Source organism: Colletes gigas, unplaced genomic scaffold (genome assembly GCF_013123115.1).
Source record: "Colletes gigas isolate AHSC1104 unplaced genomic scaffold, ASM1312311v1 Colletes_gigas_Sc00028, whole genome shotgun sequence".
Classification (NCBI taxonomy): domain Eukaryota; kingdom Metazoa; phylum Arthropoda; class Insecta; order Hymenoptera; family Colletidae; genus Colletes; species Colletes gigas.
In genome coordinates, this window is record NW_025106657.1 from 1742029 (window position 1) to 1761879 (window position 19851).

Consider the following 19851-nt stretch of genomic DNA (forward strand, 5'->3'; position numbering starts at 1 on the left):
TTTGTCATGAAATTTTTCCACTACTCGTTGATAGGTAAATGTAAATATCAAAAAGGAAACATGACTCATCATCCTTGAAGCAATCATCTATATTTACAATAACAAATGTTTCATAACACTAAACACATGGACAATGAATTTTTCAATTGTCTTTTCTTTTCTTTGTAATTCGTTAAATCGCTGAATGTTGAATCTGATCTTCTGTGCGTTGGTGCAAAATGCAAAGAAATGTAAAATCAACCCTAACAATAGCCAGCATACGAAGACGCGTAGAATTTTACAACGGTGAATCTATGAAGTTCTCCAAAAGGAGGCAGCAAACATTTTTATCCTATGGAAATTCTAATCTCTTCAGATGTGTCGGATGAAAACGCGAACAAAAAGATTGCGATTTCGTTTTGATCACGGCACAGAACTGAAACGATTGCTCGCACGTTCTCTTGGCGATAGGAGGAAAACGTCTTTGAATCTTCATTCTAGCATTTGTACGATCGAAAAATATTTTATATATCATCTATTTGTATACATAAACATATATTACTATTATCGATATGCCTGTTGATGTATCGTATAATTCGAAAGGTGCAAGAAATATTTTGTATACTAGTGATCTATGAATAATTCTTTGGAGCTAACGACGTGGCCAGTCCTTTAAATGGCCGAGGCGTTGATTTTGTAAATGCAAAAGTAACCGAACGTTTACGCTTGCATCGTCCTAAAAAAAATCGAAATCTAGTCCAGACTGTATAAAGTAGTTGCGTGACTGACGTTGAAAATTTCAGACAGAAACCGACGACGTCACCTTGACCATGAATAATGGAGTAATTTATTTGCTTGTCGTTCGAGGTGGCATCGTTCGTTTGTACGTGAGATCTTCAACATTAACTACACCTCGAGCAAAGAAACGAGGTAATCGGTACTGAGTTAAATAATTTTTCTTTTTACGATATCATTCGAATTTAGATATTTGTATATTTTTTAAACGCGCTATTATCGACTGGTTAATATTCCGTTAACATCCATAGAAGCGATCAATAACTTGTATCGTTTATTAATTACCATTTTTAGTATTAAAACGTACAGTATATTTAACGATTATTATTACCATTGAAATAGCGATAATTATAATTGGATGGTTTCAGAATTTGGATCACGTTACATTAGCACAACATTTTTGTGATTTTTTTTACAAAAATGACCGTTTGAAAGAATTGTACGTGTAAATAAATAAATGCACGCGCACGCATACGAACGTGTATTTATTTATTTTATTGACAGCGTATGTATTTCTTTATATTTGCATTTAAGATGGCGTTTTATGATTTATATGAGAACACAATAATTTGCGTCGAGAGCATTTAATGACGATGGTTTATTCTATAAGTACAAAAAAAAAAAAAAGAAATAGATTTTATACTCTCCGTGCGCGTACTTTATTCGCATTCATAGTTTTCCTAGTTTTTAACGTGGTTGTTTCTTTTTTTATACGTTCCGTTAACATTTCAAGTGCCAGAATCTTGAGAGAAAAGAGATACTATGATTGCAAATAATGAAAACGATAAGAAGATAACTTTAAATTTATATCTTTATTGTATCGTGTGTGTTTCGTTCTTTCTATTCTCGCTTGCAATATTGTAAGAATTACAGTAAAATCCTAATTATCGATCATTCATCGATACTCTATGTTCGTTTATTCGGGAAACATATTATAGTTATTTAAAAGGCGAATTTTCGTCCAATTTTGTTACTTAATCGTACAATTTACCGCGTTACTCGTTTAATATAAGTTAATACCGACTAATTGGGTTGAATCGTGTAACGAGCACTTTCGTAGTAAAGTAATTATGACTATCTGACATGAGACATCATCAAATACACTTGACACGTAATTAATAAAGCCTGTTATACAAAAAAGACCACGTTTACATTACATTACATCTTGCGATTCATGGAAACGAACGATACTCGTGCAGTTTGTCGTCTTCCTCAAGCATAAAATATCAGAGTGCCGTGTCTGATCACATTCCTGCCTAATTCATGACATGATTAATCCGTGCAAACATATTCTCCAGACGATTTGTATATTAACATCGAAATCTTTGTATAATCTGATGCTCAATTCTATAAATAAATAGAAACTGCACGAGTCACACGATCGCGAATACATCTACAGTCAGTCAAAGTGATCTTAAACATTTGTTACACGACAAACTTGTATTGTAATGGCGTAATAATAGTAATAGCAATATATTAAACATTACAGTATCGTAATGTGAATATTTTTCTAGCATTCCTTTCAGGCATAAGTGATTCGTTTATTATTCGAAATGGATATTTTCTGGTCCTTAAAATTTGTCATCGTTGTATATCACCTGATAATGTATAATTTTGATATATCGTTTCTATTCTGCAAATAAAAGTTATTTCACAATTCACTATATATACCTGTTAACGAGTTAACGTAGCGAAAAAAAAAAGAAAACATTTTCGGGTAGAATTCGCGGCTCGCCCTGAAACTGTATCTTTTGTTCTTTTTCCTTTTCGTTTCTATTATTGCACAACGAAAGATGAAAGTGAAATAAACACGTTTGTAAAATTTCATCCCTTTCGTATTGGATAGTACACGTTTTACAAGTGAAAGTACAACTTCACTAAAAGGATAGCTAGCATAATATTAGAATACTGTCGCATATATTATCTTTGTACATCTTCGTCAACGTTGAAATACACGTACGAAATATACTACGTCTATGGGTAAATGTAAACAAAAAACAAACAAACAAACACATTGTGTTGTCTTCTTTTTATTCCTGTTTATATTTGGTATCAAACGATCTTTGTCGCTTCGTATCGCTACAGTGATGAGACTTGCTTCGGGGCACGTCCCCTGACAAACGATGGATTTGAGACCATTTAGAATCATCTTATTAGACTTGTCACGTATGATTTCATCGCGGTTGGATATTGTGGTCACTCACCTACGATGAGTCTTCAATGCCACCGCCTCAACGATTCAATCAATTGATCAACTCTACAAACTATTTTATAATCCAAACAATCGTTTCTGACACTGGAACGGTTCAATTAAAAAATAAAATTAAATCGTCCTTCGTTCATTCGTAAATAATTTAACAAAATTCTTTGGTTTATTTTGCTTTCCTTTAATAGTGACATACGAAAAAACATATTTCTCTTAACACTATGTGGGGACTGGTGTCCAGATATACGTCTATTAGGTATCGAAAAAAATTTACTTTATTACTATTATTTATTAAGAACAATATTGACATCAATGGAAAGTACAGGGTATCTAGTTTTTCAATTGATTTCTTATTTTCCATTTATTTCGATGTTGCATTCTCTATACAAAAATAAAGATGGAAACGAAAATGTGTCTTTTTGCTTCACGAATTAGAACTTGGGAATTCAGCCTCCGACCTTAGCAAGGCAAACTTGTACCGTTTGCAAGATTAAATAAATGAAAATTCATTTAAATATATTTATTTAAAAATGACACACACTTTCGTTTCCATCTTTGTATAGAGAATGCAACATCGAAATAAACGGAAAATAAGAAATCAATTGAAAAACTAGAATAATATAAAAATAATTCAAAAGATTTAAAAAAATTAATGAAACGCTAAAAGACGAGTCATTTTCAAGGCATCAGGAATGAAGAATTATGCGAATAAACTGCTGATGGATAAAGTATCACGAGTGGAAAGTTATACCACGTCTTCCCTACAGTTTGAACCTATTTTTGTAACAAATAAGCATTTAAAAAACAATGATAATATCAAAATAGCCTCTACCCAACTTTTAAAAGCTTGTAGAACGTTGGAAAAAGGTTGCAGAATTGATTGTTTCGTTGAATGGAATTGTATTGCAAGAAAGTTGTGATTATTTGAAGTTTCTGATCTCAGATATTTAGAAATCAGAGACTCTAACTGATTCCAGATAATTCTCAAACCAGTTGCTCGTCGCGAGACACTGTTCGAGGCGAGTCTCATCGTACAATGGCCGCTTTACACTCGTTCGTACTCCGACGGTTGTTCGTTTCGTGTCTTACATCCATGATTGGTCTAAATTTATTTTATATTTCGGGCTCGACTAATTTAATATTTCAGCTTGTCAACCAAACACTTCGTCGCGCACAGTTTCTCGACCTCTGATTCGATCAGCATCAATGACCATCGGTCAAGGTCAGATCAATGAAACGTTCTCAGAAGCGTTCGCCTCTCTGGCTCTCCATACTTCCACGCCAACTTCTGAGCTCCCAATCTGCACGAAAAAACGAAACCCATCCAAATGGAGTCCCTTAAAAAATGCTAAGCCCTTTGGCATTCCGGTAGAACATTGCCCAATTTATAAAGTTTTCGAAAAAAATCAATCAAACTTTTTCTACTTATTTTGTTTGAAATTATTTTTTCTTTCTTGTGGACGGAGCATACCAAAGGCGCGATTGCATCTTTTTAGAAGATTTTTATGTGCTGGACAATTATTGAATATTACCTCGACCAATTGAACTTCCTTGTCGGACTTTTTTAGGAATTTTCTTATAAACGGGGCCAACAACATTGGGTCCAGCTTCTCAACGTTTTCTGACGATATGAGACTCACTGCCAGGCCAACGCTCATTGTTACCAGAGCACCGGTGACGGTGTACCAAAGGTAACTGAGACGATACAACGCCAAAGGTTCTCTGAAAATTACCTTAGAAAGTGTATCCAAGCGTTCACCGTTTCAGAAATTCGTTTTTTCGTTAAATATTTTAATGAAAGCTTACGGGAGAAACTCGTCGTCTTCCAAGATTGTATCTGGAGGGACGAACAGCAACAAATTCTCTACCTTAGGAAAGGAGTAGTAGCATCCTTCCGTAGTGACTTGTTTCTCATCGAATCTATTAAACATTTTTGCATTATTAGAGAATACAAAATTATGATAGAAATTAGAAATATTGTCTTTATTAAAACTCTTCGGTGGAATTGGACAATAATATCTGGCAAGGAATGAAAACAATATTTTATAAATAAATAAATATATATGTGTAGGGTGATCCATTTAAATCGAAAGTTCCTCCTTTCTATTGGGGAAAAACACGAATGCTTTTGTAAGTATATTACGCAAAAATTAAAAATACATAGTATCAAACAATTGAAATACATGTATAAAAAAATGAAAGTTAACATACAATTTCCAATTAAAAATCTGTGTAAAATTGTTTATCCCTTCTTCCTTCGATTTTGGGTGTAATAATCTACTTTTGACCAAGTATTATTCTGTACATGCACACTATGTACTGTATATTCTTGCAACATAAAATATGGTTAAGAAATTAATTAGAAAATTTAAGTATATATTTATTGTTAAAAAACTCAATTAGTAAATTAGCAAATATGTAATATACATTTATTCGTACATATTATAATAACAATGAAACTGTATACATACATATAGATTTATAACTGTATACATATACATTTATGTATACAGTTTTATTCTGTTATTATAATATGTACGAATAAATGTATATTACGTATTTGCTAATTTACTAATTGATTTTTTTAACTTATTTTATATTGCAATAATATGATGTAGCATATAAAACATACAGATAACAATATTTATTATACAGGGTGTTCGGCCACCTCTAGCAAAAATTTTAATGAGCGATAGTAGAGGCCAAAATAAGACAAAAATCAAGAATACTAATTTGTTGGTGGAAGCTTCGTTAAAAAGTTATTAACGCTTAAAGTGCTGCTCTTACTGAATTTTTTTCTCGAAAATGCGCAAGATTTCGGGGGTATATCTATTCACCAAAAATGACTGTAATTGAACCCTACAACCGAAAATAATTTTTCCATAACGATTTGCAATTTTTTAATTTTCTCGAATAATTTCACATCTTCTCTATTTTTTTTCTCGAAAGTGGGCAGGATTTCGTGGGTATGTCTAATGACAAAAAGTGATTGTAATTGACCCCCGCAACCGAAAATAATTTTTCCACAACGATTTGCAATTTTTTTTCTCCGTTGAAAAATTTAGGCACCTAATTGGATTTTCAGTAAGGAATTTTTTTCTCGAAAGTGCGTACAATTTCGGAGGTATGTGTAATGATAAAAAATGATTGTAATTGATCCCCGCAACCGAAAATAATTTTTTTAGAACGATTTGAAAAATTTTTTTTCGCCGAAAAATTTCAGCACCTACTCGATTTTTCTTCTCGAAAGTAGATAGGATTTCGGAGGTATGTGTACTCACCAAAAATGATTGTAGTTGACCCCCGCAACCGAAAATAATTTTTTCAGAACGATTTGAAATTTTTGAATTTAATTGTTAATAACTTTTTAACGAAGCTTCCATCAACAAATTAGTATTCTTGATTTTCGTCTTATTTTGGCCTCTACTATCGCTCATTAAAATTTTTGCTAGAGGTGGCCGAACACCCTGTATACTAATAATTGAAGTTTATGAAAAATCTGTGTTGTTGGAAACCGCATTGTTCGAGGGCCAACTGTAAATCGTTTTAATGTACCTAAGAAAAAAAATATTGTATGATTTGGATGACCCAAATACGTTGGTAGGAAGCTCTGATTTTAATAAAAGGACGTTTACATGGACTAATAATATGAGTAATTTCTCTCGACAGACGTGCGTATGTACGAGTTACAAAATCATGATAGCTGGATTAAAAAAATCTTACTTTAATCTTCCGCTGGCGATCGCTGCTTCGGCTGAAAGGCTGATCCATCCCATAAAGCCCAAACCAGAAAGACCACCGATCAGAGCACCCTGAATTGTGTATAATATCGTTATGCCTACGTTTACAATCAGTAAATTAATCCAAAGGTTATTTTTAACGAGCAACAGAGAAATATATAATTTTTAAAATTTTTTACAATAAAAATTAGAAATTATAGAGACCATATTTCTATAGATACGCGTACCTTACAAATGTAGTATACGAGTAAGTGTAATTAGAAAATTTAATTTAATAAAAAGTGTATTCTAATACATATGTGATTTTACTGTTTCAGTCACCATGTCATCATCTATTTAACTTATCGTATTTATTGAGATTCAAATATTATATTGTGTGATTATTATGGTATCCCAACATTTATAATTCCCTATAATAATATTCCTAGCATTTTCGTGTGCCTCTGCGTATCTTTCACCATTTAATGTTCCATTGATAAAATATTTTGGTATTCAAGGTAATTTAAAAGTGATATTTTAAACATATTCAAATGCATTTTTCATTCGATTTGAGGTGTAACAGAAAAAAAAAATTCACGCTTCTTTCATCAGAAGAAACCAATGGCCATTTAAACTGAGCCATGAACGATTTTAGGTGCGTATTGCTGTATGTGGATTTATGTTACCGACTGACACTAGTTATTTATTGAATTTCTGCGTACATTGGCATTCACCCAGGGCAGCAGGATTCCCATACTGAATATACCGAGAGATGGTCCACTGGCAATGGACGCCAAGCTCATCGATAACTGAAACACACTCTATTTTAGATAAAAGTTCCCTCGAATTGTGTATTCGCACGGCAGAGTTGGGCAAATTTTATTCCCGAATAATGAATTATATAAAATTATTGAATATTGATTTTTTAAAAACCGTCGATAAATTTTAATCTATGAATTTACGAATAAAACGTATATAAAAGTTAGCGTGTGGATCAGTCTGAAATTTGTATTCGTTGTTCGCGAATAAAATTTCCTCCATTCTGTCGCACGGTATACCTGCAAAACGTGGGAACCAGTTTTCTCAACGACGAACACGAGAGCCACGCAGATTATCCCTAAAACGACTACTGTGAGTTTCATTAAAATGTCCGCCACTCTGGGAGTAAACGGTGTCTTCCTAAAGGGTTTCACGAAGTCTTCCAACACTACCGCGGACATGGAATTTAAACCAGTTGATAGAGAGCTAAAGCGTCGAGACAGATAATTTTCGATCATTAGTCACGAACCGCGGAAGACATTCTCAAAACAGTTTACCTCAATGCTGCACTGAATACACCAGCGACGAAGAGGCCTGGAAGACCAGGCATGTCTCTCAATATGTTCATTACGAGCAATGGCAACAATTGGTCCTTTGCACCTGCTAGCTGTACCAAAAATATTCGTTTGAAACATCGAATTTACGGAATATATTTCCGTTGATACTATCCGTTGATATTTTGTAGGGAAATATTTACTCATTTTTTATTTACCAAACGCATTAGTGTTGACCATATTCTAAAACAACGTTTCCCAAACTTTTGAAACGTTTGAAACATTGTTTCTAAAACACCGCACACCACTTTTATGTTACTTTATTATGATATACTGTAATAACATGGTAATCAAATAAATCTCAGTGCATATCATTATTTTCCCTTAAAAACTACAATTTAAATTGTTTTTGTCTATATAGGGTGTTCGGCCATCCCTGGGTAAAATTTTAATGGGAGATTCTAGAGGCTAAAATAAGATGAAAATCAAGAATATCAATTTGTTTATTGAGGCTTCGTTAAAAAGTTATTGATAAATTAAATTAAAAAATTTTAAATCATTCACGGAAAATTAATTTCGGTTGTGGGTGTTAATTACAATCATTTTTGGTGAATAGACATACCCCCGAAATCCTATGCATTTTCGAGAAAAAAATTCGAGTAGGTACTGAAATTTTTCGGCGAAAAAAAAAATTTCAAATCGTCCAAAAAAAATTATTTTTAGTTGCAGGGGTCAATTAAAATCATTTTTGGTGAATACATATACCCCGAAATCTTACTCACTTTCGAAAAAAAAATTCAGGAAGGTGGACAAATTTTTCGACAAAATTAAAAAATTTCAAATCGTTCTGGAAAAATTGTTTTTAGCTGTGGGTGTCAATTACAATCATACTTTATAAGCGGACACACCTCCGAAATCCTACGCACTTTCGAGAAAAAAATTCTTTACCGAAAATTTACTGTGTGGCCGGAAATGTTTCTCTAACTTTTTAACCAAGCCTCAATAAAAATTAGTATCCTTGATTTTCGTCTTATTTTGGCCTCTAAAATCTCTCATTAAAATTTTTCCCAGGAGTGGCCTGTATACATATAATATAGTATAACTGCCTTTCTGCACAGTGCACCTTTCAGTATTTACATTTTGAGTATTTTTTCTTTTTTTCATTGCTTCGAAAACCCTGCATATTTTCTGCCTCAAAATCCGAATAGCTACGAAAGAACATAAGCGTTTCTTGACTAAACTACTTCAAGTCAGCAAAGCACAGTACAGTATTGTCTCGTTATAAGACGTAATTCCCGTTTCATTATAAGTAGTCTGGCTATTTCCTCTACTAAGCACGGTAAATTTGCAAAAAATCAGTCGAGTATATTTTTTACATTTTGACCACTTTGGTAGTTCTGGCGTTAAACTATCATGTTTTGATTGACGAGAAATTGTTAATGAAATATAAAATTCTAATTTTGGGAACAGAAATCAGCCCAACATGATAGACGATCAAAGTAACATTATAAATTATCAAACGTCTATTGAACGACAAGTATTTAATATTAGTGATATAGGTAATATCCGTTGAATATGAAATCTGATACTTCCAGTTCAGGATATATTGTGAAATTGGACTATCAGGGAAGCGTGATTATTACCTTCGTCGTAAGTGGATCACACTCATGGTACCAGGCATATATTAACATTCCCGCGTATCCGCATGTTCCCATTAAAATCAAGACTCCGACTATGAAACACCAGAGAGCTCTGGAATGCACAATTTCACGCATCGCTTTATTTACTGTACCATTCGCAACATTCTATTTCGTACGCTGGACCTGGGCACTTCCGGGACACTATTTTAAATAACCTGCTATCTCATTTTCACGATCATTTAATTTCTGCGATAAAATTACGTCATCTTATTTCAAGAAATAACTTCGAAAATAATAATTCTGTATTTGAAATAATTATTTTCTAAACCAATTGACGTATCCCGGAAGTATGATATTTTGAAATATTTCAATCCTCTGTTTGACGCTTCGGTCAATGTTTATGTCCAAAAAGAAAGGCCATTTTATTATTTGACAATTACAATACAAAATTGTCATGTTTCAATATTTACAGTCAATGCACGAAGATTGAAGAAAAACAATAGATATTCTATAGACAAATTTTGAATAAACTTTGAATGAATATTAGCGCAACATTTACATTAACTTCTGTGAATAGTAAAAATTTATGAAACATAATTCCATAAATAATATATTAATAGGAATCGGCTGGCTAAGGGTTAACAAATGTATTTAAAATGCAAATTTAATAATAATTAGTATAACAAATACATATCATATTTAATTATTCATTCCAAAAGCTTGTTACAAAGTATAATCAATAACCATGTAAAATATTTAACATTATTACTTCAATGTTCGTTTTAAATATCTGCTATTTCAAATAATGAAATACCTTCAAGGCCAAGCAATTGATACGACCGTAAAACATAAATAAAGAAGCAAAAAAAGAATTACCGTGCGGGAAATAAAAGATTGAAATATTGTTTCATATAGTTATTTTTTCTTTTCATTTCAAATAAAGTTTTCCCAGATCCGTGACGCGCGAATAATAAGATCTACGGAATATTGATGTACCTTCTGGCCGATTGCAACGTGGGCAACGAGAGATAACGCTGTATCATATTTTGATTGATAGCGGCTATTTGCAACCAGTGGACGAAACCGCCAATCACCAGGGACCAAATTGTGTGCCTCGTAAGAGGATTCCAATCTGTCCTATTAGATGATAATTCATACAAGTTAAGAACAGTGTGCACATAATTAACACGTTCGCTACCGCCGTTTTGTATTTAATAGAATTCCATGCTTTTAACTATATACAAATTAAATGTCTTTAATACTACCGTGGTTTTATGCATCATATTATCAAAGCGAAATGATTAATCATAGAAAATAATTTCAAGTTAAAATTTTGAAAGGTGTTCGACACGTTTTGTTGAGCCGTTCATAATCTCGCGGCAATAAGCACGCGGCCAAAGTGGCGGCACCTATAAGGTTGAAGATCATGCGGGGATTCCCGTGTCTTTTGTTCGTGTCGAGTCGCGTCGTTTTGTTCGAGCTGCATGGTCGGCATTACTGTAATTTCTTACAGTAAACTACGTAATACTTAAGGAATAATTAAAGTGGTTGTGTTTAACATTTTAACATTGTTTATATATATTTATTTAATCAGTTCCTATGCAAGGGGATCTGATATTCAACACCTTTGATAGAAATAGTGTTAATAGGCCAACTGTTTCGTTTGTTTGTATGAACATTAAATATAAATTGCTGTTATATAGATGTAACTCACGCGTGGTAGCAAACATGTTAATACTAAACCTACCGCGACCGGTTAAACGACCGTTTTTAAAATTTCGTTTAAAATTTCTAACATGCAATGTTATTTTAGCACCATTTAATTTCACAATTTTCACTTCTATTTTTATTGTTTGTTTTCTGAGCGAAATTTGGCACCTGTCTTGCCTACCACGATTTATATTATTTATATTTTTTTGTAAAAAAAAACCGCATAAAATTTGGTAGCAAATTTTGGTTAACTTCCAATATAAATGAGAAATTTGTAGCAAAGATAAAAGGAAAGCATCTTCAGTTCCCACTGACTTAGAACAGTCTAACAACGCGCATTAAAAATAATAAAACTTTAGATGCGTGCAATACCAAAACTATTAGTGTTTTATTCATAATTGAACCACTGTTAGAAACGGTAAGGCCTCCCCTTCGAAGTGTCTTTTGTTTTTTGACGATACGACTTTCCGTTTTGGAGATAACGTAATTTATGTAAAGGGATAATTTTTTAAATTCAACTATCTCTGTCTCCGTTTTCCGCATCGGACCTCTTTCTCACTCTCTCTCGCGCACGCGCGTGAGTGACGTAGTGCACGTGCAGCCAACGACCTTGCCAAGGCCGTAGTGAAAGTTTATTGGCCTCGCGCCCGTAAACAATGAAAAGTAAACAAACGCTCCAAAACCTAAAAATCGTTATATCTCCGGAACTAATTATGCTAATACCAAGTATACACATTTAGATTAAAATTGTTCTATATTTGTACAGATTTAAAAAAAAAATTACGAAAAAATATGCCACATAAAAGAGAAAGATATCTAACGAATAAATTTCAAAACACACAACTTTCTACAGATATAATGCAAAAATTAGAAGTATGTTGCCTCATAAAAGAAAAAAAGGAATATTGGTTATTTGATCAGCCATTGTAAGAATGGTTATACATGAAGTGTCGGTAGGTTTAGTGTCAATTTGATTTCAGTTACGATATTACGATACTCACGTGGGAAACTCCAACCTTCCAGATTCCAAGTTCCTTCTTAATACCAACGACAATCCGCCCACGTCGTTTGTCCCTTTAATAACGATCAGCAGCATAGAACCGTACATTATGAAGGTCTGAATGAAATCGGTCCACACCACTGCCCTTAAACCGCCCTAATCGGCATAACATAACGTTACCGCGTGTCTCCGACGAAACGTGAAATAATAATTACAAGAAAAGGAAAAGGAAAAGAATTCAATTTACGAAATTGTTGCTTACCACGCAAGTATAAAAAATGCACACGATACACACGAATGGAGTTACTATGTGCACATTCACCCCGGTAACTGTAAGTTACAGTACGTATTAGTTTAGACATTTGATGTACGGTTGAGACACTGGATGGAAAAACGCCCGTAAATCATTTTATACTGACTATATTAATTTAAATATATGTTATATATAAATTCCAAAGAGATAAATAATAATTGAGACATTTTATGTTCTTTATATGATTCCATGTTATTCCACCTTTCAAATCCTGGAAAAAGATGTACAATAAACCTGGTTTGAAAGCTAGTAAAGAAAAGGACGTAAGAATGTGGATCTAGTTATGTCGACGTTCGAGAAAGAAGAATATTAACCTACAGAAAAATTATTTTTAGAAATTAAATTTTTTCTACTTAATTTCGTTTCATTCTCCAAGCAACATTTTATCTCATTTATGGCAAAATTTGCACATAAACCAATTTTTAAAACATGTATTATCGTCAAATCTATTTAGAAAACATTTAAGGATATACTACTGTATCTTTAAAAAATTCAGTCCTTCTCATTACATCTGTTTCATTAAATAACGCCGTAATAAAAAGTTTGAAATTGACTTTCTCGAAATGTCTTTTTGACGTACGTGACCTTTTTTCACCCTGTGCCTCCGTTTTATCAGTAATTACACAATGTGTGGTACCTTGATTGAAAGCAAGCGCAGGTACATAAATAACGATAGGAAGCCACGTCATCTAAAAGAATAATGAACGTATTTCTAAAGACGTTTGGAACAGAAGCAAATGGAATTGAATTTAGTCTATCAAGGTTAAACCATACTAGATGCTCTTTTTAAAATGTATGAAAGCCATTTCTACTTTTTTTTTCTTTCCCCAAAATTCCCAAATTCTCAAAAAATCCCCAAGAAAATTTAAAAAAACACATTTCACGCTAGAATGTCCCCTCAAGCAACTCGACTAAAGTAGTCTGATTTGACAAATTTTTCTGTTACTCTCATAGTTTAAAAGACAATACAGATAATAATTTTACTGGGATTCCCTGTCTAATTTAAAAGTCTGGATATTTGAAATTCTGCTATACTTTTCAGACAGCATCGTTCTCTGTACCGTATTAATTTGAAAATATAACACAAGAATTTAACTGTATAATGAAGTAGGTTGTAATTATTGTAATTGAAAGATTAGCTACAATGAGGAGGCAGCTCCATTTTCTACACATTTTTTGTTACATATTCTATTTCGTTAACAAAAATGTGATCTTTCATTTGGTATAAACGGGAGTTGGGTCCAAGTAAAAAGTATGGACTTTTCGCAGTAGATCAACAAATAATAAAGGGGAAAAAAAATATTTGATTACAAAGTATAAACTGTTCTGTTATGAAGCTCATTTGACTCAGAAATGGCGCGAAGCGTTCATTGCAATGACTAATCTTCAGACAGCTTACAAGAGCTCATTTTACCACTAAAAACTGACAAGTATGAAGGTCTAATATGTCTACGTCTACGATACTGAGACAATAAATTTATAATTTATATTATAAATCTTTTTAGTGAATACTCACTACCTTTTTCCTACTTTGGTGCAAAAAAGAGATTCAATATTTAAAATTAGAAAAATGAAAGAGCTATTCAAACTCAGTGTAAAAATTTCTTAAGACAAATATTTGTTGACCATAAATTTATAACGTGTTTAAAAGCTGCCTCATTATTGCAACAGGTCCCTCAATTATCGTATAGTTTGAAGAAATAAATTGTTAAAAGCTTCTATCGCGAAAACGAGCAAAGTAACTTACGACGCTGATCGAGAAAAGGACCGATCCCAGTAATCGAATCTTTTTATCGAATCGTTTCTCGAGATACTCGTAGGTACTTGTCAGTTTGAGTTCATGGAAGACCGGTAAATATATTCCGGACATCACGAAACCGACGATGATGATGCCGAAGCAGACACAAAGGTAGCTGGTGCCATGTACATAAACCTCCGTCGGTGTACCCAATAACGAAATACCTGTTATCGCAATAATAATTTGTAACTCTGTACATCGGATGAAAAAAAATGTTAAAATAATAACAGTTATCGATTCTTAACGAATTACGATTATTCTATCCTTTTTCAGGGGCGAATCCAGGTTTACTCGGAGCAGTAAGAGGGGTGAAATTTATTAGGTCACCCCGTAAGTCCGTGCTATTTGATATTCTCAAATTGACGAGGATAAAATTCGTAACTTAGTCGGGAAAAACAATATTTATAGGTTCTAGAGATTTTTGAAATTTTAATCCTATGCTCTTCTCTGGCGTATCATTTCTCAATACAAGTTTCATTTATAGCAACGCAAATTGAATTTAAAAATTACACGAATAAAATTGAAATTATAAGAATTTATACGTTTTTGCGGTGAAAAGAATAGTTTCTTATTTTTTGTAGTCGCATCAAAAAATTAGATTGATGTTGCTAGTTGTTCGCATTAATACAGTTTCTCGAAATGCAAAAGGTTAAACATACTAACATCAACGATTCATAGACATTTGTAAAAATGGTGATTGCATAAATATTTTTGTTCGCGTATGAAATAAAACCGAACTTTTCCTATACCGCTTAATAACTGAAGATGTGAAATAGATTTTATATAATCTCCAGGCTTTTTGGTCGGTAAACAATTCAAAAATGTCAACGTGCTAAATAACAGCTTTGTACAACATTTTAAGTTGCAATATAAAACTCAGCACGAACTTATGGAATGGCATATCTTGATAATACATTATTGAACCTTCTTTCTCATGAAAAAATGAAACATGTAAAATGAATGAAAAACTGGATTCGCCATTATCCTATTTCCATATTCAAACGAATAATTAAATGAATTGCATTTAAAATTTAACAAATAAATAGAGAAAAAAACTGATCCTGTTTTAGTAATAAAAAAAGTGTCGATAATTGTGACATTTATTTTATTTTGAAAAATAGCGCAAATTTCAGTACTTTTGAGTAAACAAAATCGTACCAGATATAAAGCTGGCTATTAGACTCAAACTGACGGGAAAAGTCTTCATGTTTCTTCCGCCCACGAGGTACTCGTCTTCTCCCGACGATTTTTTAATGAAGCCAAAGTAAATCCCGACTAAACCGCAGGTCATCAGCATGAACGCGAAAACCAAATAGTCCCACATGCCGAAACTCCGCATCATTTCGCCGACTTCCTGGACCGTAGGCATATCCTGCAGCCAGGTTGGTCGGTCGTCCAAGGAACTCTCCGCGGTCATTTTGTTGCAAAACGGAATTTTGCAATCGATCCAACGCCTTCAGGCGCTCCGCGTCACGAGTCGTGTCTTCTGAGCAACTGGTGATCGAATTTATTTTAGAAAAAAAAGAAACAACGATAAAGATAAAAAGTTTTAACGCGTCGATTTCGACAGAACTTTTTAAGTACGGTCAATAGAGATTGAATCAACTTCGATATACAGGGTGTTCGGCCACCCCTAAAATTGTAATGGGAGATTCCAGAGGCCAAAATAAAACGAAAATCATGAATACCAATTTGTTGATGCAGGCTTCGTTAAAAAGTTATTAACGTTTAAAGTTCCGCTAACACTGAATTTTTTTCTCGAAAATGCGCAGGATTTCGAGGGTGTGTCTATTCACCTAAAATGATTGTAATTGACCCCCGCAACCGAAAATAATTTTTCCAGAACGATTTGAGATTTTTTAATTTTATTCGAAAATTTTACTTCTCGAATTTTTTTCTAGAAAATGGGTAGAATTTCAGAGGTATGTCTATTGACCAAAAACGATTGTAATTGACCCCCGCAACCGAAAATAATTTTTCCAGAACGATTTGAAATTTTTTTTTCCACCGAAAAATTTCAGCACTACCCCAGTCGATTTTTCTTAAAAATTCGTTTTTGATTTTTAATAAATTTTGATTAGTACTTTTTTGTAGGTATCCATGAGCTCTACTTCAGAAAAAAATTTCAATCAAATCCATTCACTATTGTAGGAATTATGGCTGTTTGAAAACTGGACCATTTTTATGGGGTTTTCCTCATTTTGCGAGGTCAAGGATCAACTTTTCGATTATTTTTGTATTTTCTACATATTCTTCGCTAAAATACGCGTCGTTTGCATTTCGAAACATTGAAATCGTCCAATCCGTTCAGAAGTTATGACGTTTTAAAAATTTGCGAGAAATTTCCGGAGGAAATTAGGAATTTAGGAATTTTTTTCTCGAAAGTGCGCAGGATTTCGAGGGTATGTCTATTCACCAAAAATGATTGTAATCGACCCCTGCAACTAAAAATAATTTTTTTAGAACGATTTGAAACACGTGAAATTTCAGGGGAATCATTCATCCATGATCAGACATTATATTTTCGGTAACGAATTTTTTTCTCGAAACTGGGTAGGATTTCGGGGGTATGTGTATTCACCAAAAATGATTGTAATTAACCCCCGCAATCAAAAATAATTTTTTCAAAATGATTTGGAATTTTGTAATTTAATTTTTTAATAACTTTTTAACGAAGCCTCAGTCAAGAAATTGATATTCTTGATTTTCGTCTTATTTTGGCCTTTAGAATCTCCTATTAAAATTTTTCCCAACGGTGACCGAACACCCTGTGTACTTATGAATCCGAGTCCTAGCTTTTGAATTTAGAATAAGCACACCCACTAATATACTCTTAATCGAAATTTCAATTCATACAAAAACGGTCAAGAATTCTGTGTAACAGTTATCTCGCCAAAAATTCCAACAAACTATTAATAAACGACACTACTCGGTTCCAAAAAAGGGTAAAATATAGTAGAAAGTACAAGTTTAGTAACAGACTACTATGATGTAGAAGACTTAAATAATATTGTGAAACATCTACTTCTCCACCCATTACGATATCTATGATCAGAAGTACCTTTCTTTAATAAGTAACATTCACATTAATAGTACGTACGGTCAAACACTAGCAATTGTTTAATAAAACAACTAGTAACAAAAGAAGAGTCTTATGATATATTTACGGATGGGAGTATATCCAAAAGTAGAGTGTCAGTCGAAAGTGGTATCGATCAGTCAATTCGTGTCAATTCCGAGTCAATTCAAGTCAATTCGAGTCAAAGAGTCTTATGCTATATTTACGGATGGGAGTATATCCAAAAGTAGAGTGTCAGTCGAAAGTGGTATCGATCAGTCAATTCGTGTCAATTCCGAGTCAATTCAAGTCAATTCGAGTCAAAGAGTCGTATGCTATATTTACGGATGGGAGTATATCCAAAAGTAGAGTGTCAGTCGAAAGTGGTATCGATCAGTCAATTCGAGTCAATTCCGAGTCATTTCAAGTCAATTCGAGTCAAAGAGTCTTATGCTATATTTACGGATGGGAGTATATCCAAAAGTAGAGTGTCAGTCGAAAGTGGTATCGATCAGTCAATTCGAGTCAATTCGAGTCAATTCGAGTCAAAGTCAAATCGATCAGTACTAAAAAGTATAAATGAGACACTGTAGATATTGTTTTTCACAAACGTTGCAAATTCTTTGAGATCGCTACTCGCTCTAAAACAAAATCGTTCTAAATCTTAGTATAAGATCTAATCCATGTATTATCCGGATTAGGAAAAAAGTGTTTCAATTCTCTATGAATCTCATAGATATACAAAATCAAATTCTATTGGGTACCATCGCATGTTGGAATGCAGGGTAACGAAATTGCAGACCGATTAGCTAAAAGTGCTACACGTGTACCCTCTCCGAACTCTTTAACAATTCCCTCCACAGACTTTAAAGAAATACTTTAAAGGAATCTTCTGCAACGAAAAATACAATATTTTTAATCGACGAAGGTGAATTCAAGGATACCAATTATTTCAATCGTTTTTGTAACGAGAAAACAAAAACAAGCAAAATACATTTTGGGAACTAAAGCAAACCAAAAATTCTACCCAAGGTAAAAGTTGTTCGAAATTTTATCATTTATGACGTATTTTGAAAATCATTGAAATCGATGAGAGGGCAGGTAATCGAGAACTTGATCTTACAAATAAAATATATAAAATTAAGCACTTAAATACGAATATGATTGTTTAAACGTCTATCGTATTGCTACTAGAAACGACGTAAGTATGACACAAGAATACTAAGTCAGGATATGGTTGTACTAAAATAAACTTTAAGCAATATGTACATATTATTTTTCATAAAAGTAGTATGAACAAATTAGTGAGATTTTACTAATAAAAATGAGATCAAACACGATCTCGTTTGAACTGTATTTAATACTTTGGCGGCCGCTGTCACGTGTACGTGAATTTACTACTTCGATCGCATCAGCAGATCTATTCAACTTAATATGTCTGTTCAGGTTCAAGTTTTATCACGTCTACTTATTATGGTATCTGTGCGTTTATAATTCCTGGTATGCTTTATTTTAATTATAATGTCACAATGTACTAATGTAACATTGTACTAGAGAGAAAAAGGAATCACCCCTGGAATAATGTTAAGTAATTCTTATTTACAAAGAAGAATGTCTGACCCAATGCAACTAGCAATTCCTGCCAGAATTGATTTTTCTTTTTACTTAAAAGTTAATTCAGGATAAATATATTCATATGTATTTATCTATAAAAAAAAATTGAAAAAAAGTTAATTTCATATGTGAATACACATACGTATAAAAAATATGTGTACAAGCATGAGCGAGGGCATAATCTCATAACTAGAGAGCTCGCTGTACCTTTAATTTAAAATGTTACGACACAAATCGCGAGGAAGTTTCAAATGAAAACGAGTGCTTTTTATTTTACGCATTTTCGACGAAATAATTGTAAATTGTGCTTACCGTAACTGTTGTACTCGATAATTGTTTTGTCCATTAAACCTTTTTCATCATGAAAGATCGTGCAACGGTGGACTTCCACTACTTCCGCTTGTGTACAGTTACAGAAAAACAGTGAATTAAAATGTATAATAAAATTTAATGGAGGAATATATGAACGATGCTCTGCTACACACGACGTACACTTATGAAAAAATGTTTTTACGTTTTACATTAGAACTAGATAAAAAAAAAAAAGTGACTTCGACTGTGACACGATGGACAATGTAATGCGTGCTGACCGTAGAAGGTCGCAGAGGGTATCACGGAAGACCGACTACAACTACCGTGACAGTTCATCTGAAAAGAGCCAAAAGCTCGAAGCGGCTCGATGCGATTGCACACATCATGATTGTGC

The 19851-nt window shown here is 33.2% G+C and overlaps 1 protein-coding gene across 1 annotated transcript; it reads right to left on the reverse strand.

Annotated features, from left to right (window-relative positions):
- Window positions 1-161: 161 nt before the first annotated feature.
- Window positions 162-19775, reverse strand: LOC122401815 (sodium-coupled monocarboxylate transporter 1-like). Its single transcript, XM_043404186.1, has 15 exons — window positions 19458-19775; window positions 15632-15967; window positions 14423-14637; window positions 13313-13364; window positions 12625-12692; window positions 12364-12518; window positions 10649-10789; window positions 9656-9764; window positions 8016-8125; window positions 7758-7944; window positions 7422-7508; window positions 6704-6792; window positions 4787-4900; window positions 4513-4702; window positions 162-4281 (listed from the first exon to the last, which is right to left on the reverse strand). The coding sequence occupies exons 2-15, from the start codon at window positions 15888-15890 to the stop codon at window positions 4204-4206; spliced, it is 1854 nt and encodes a 617-aa protein (XP_043260121.1). The 5' UTR covers window positions 15891-15967; window positions 19458-19775; the 3' UTR covers window positions 162-4203.
- Window positions 19776-19851: the final 76 nt, after the last annotated feature.